Below are 669 nucleotides of genomic sequence, written 5' to 3'. Positions count from 1 at the left end.
TCCTGCAGGTTGTGCCCGTGCAGCTGCAGCTCCTTGAGGTTGCTCAGGTGGGTGAAGTGGGAAGGCTCGACCTGGAAGATCTGATTGCTGGAGAGGAGAAGAGACTCCAGCTTGCCCAGGGGCTCAAAGACCTGCACGGGGAGCTCCTGCAGCTTGTTGCTGGCCAGGCTGCGGTAGCGGAAGTGCGGCAGGGGCTTTTTTTTGGACTGATGCGCGACAGGTTGTTCTTCTCGATGCGCAGCCCGATGAGCAGGGAGGCGTTGCCGAAGGACGCGTCGCCCAGCTCGGCGATGCGCGTGTTGATGATCTGCAGGGTCATGGCGTTCCCGGGGATGGGGCTGGGGACCGTGCTGATGCCGGCACCAGAGCACTCCACCTGGGCGGTGCGCACGCACTGGCACTGCTCTGGGCACTGGCCACCGGCCAGCTGGATGCCCAGCAGCACCAGCAGCCACTGCTGCCAACTGCTGCCAGCCTCTCCGCTCCATTGGGCCTGCAGCAAAAACAAAGGAGGGGGAGGCTCAGCCCCTGCGATTTCCCAGCTCCCAAGGCCACTGCCAAAGAGGGGTGCTACTTTCTCCCTGGAAAAGGCGACCAAGGCTGTGGCTGTCTTGTCCCCAGCATGACAGCAAGCCAGAGGAGGGCAGGCAAGGAAGGCTGGCGCAAGCA

At 63.4% G+C, this 669-nt stretch overlaps 1 protein-coding gene across 1 annotated transcript in view; it reads right to left on the bottom strand.

Annotated features, from left to right (window-relative positions):
• LOC103769402 (leucine-rich repeat-containing protein 15-like) overlaps positions 1-669 on the bottom strand; it is a gene marked incomplete at its 3' end in the record, with an annotated part of 10,879 nt that overhangs the window by 922 nt on the left and 9,288 nt on the right. Inside the window, 3 exon segments of the mRNA XM_008936592.1 lie at positions 3-199; positions 202-469; positions 471-493. Of these exon segments, the coding sequence (XP_008934840.1) occupies positions 3-199; positions 202-469; positions 471-493 (488 nt within the window).

Source organism: Merops nubicus, unplaced genomic scaffold, assembly GCF_000691845.1.
Source record: "Merops nubicus isolate BGI_N331 unplaced genomic scaffold, ASM69184v1 scaffold17133, whole genome shotgun sequence".
NCBI lineage: Eukaryota > Metazoa > Chordata > Aves > Coraciiformes > Meropidae > Merops > Merops nubicus.
Note: the sequence above shows the minus strand (reverse complement) of the source record. Positions and strands in the feature narration are given on the sequence as shown.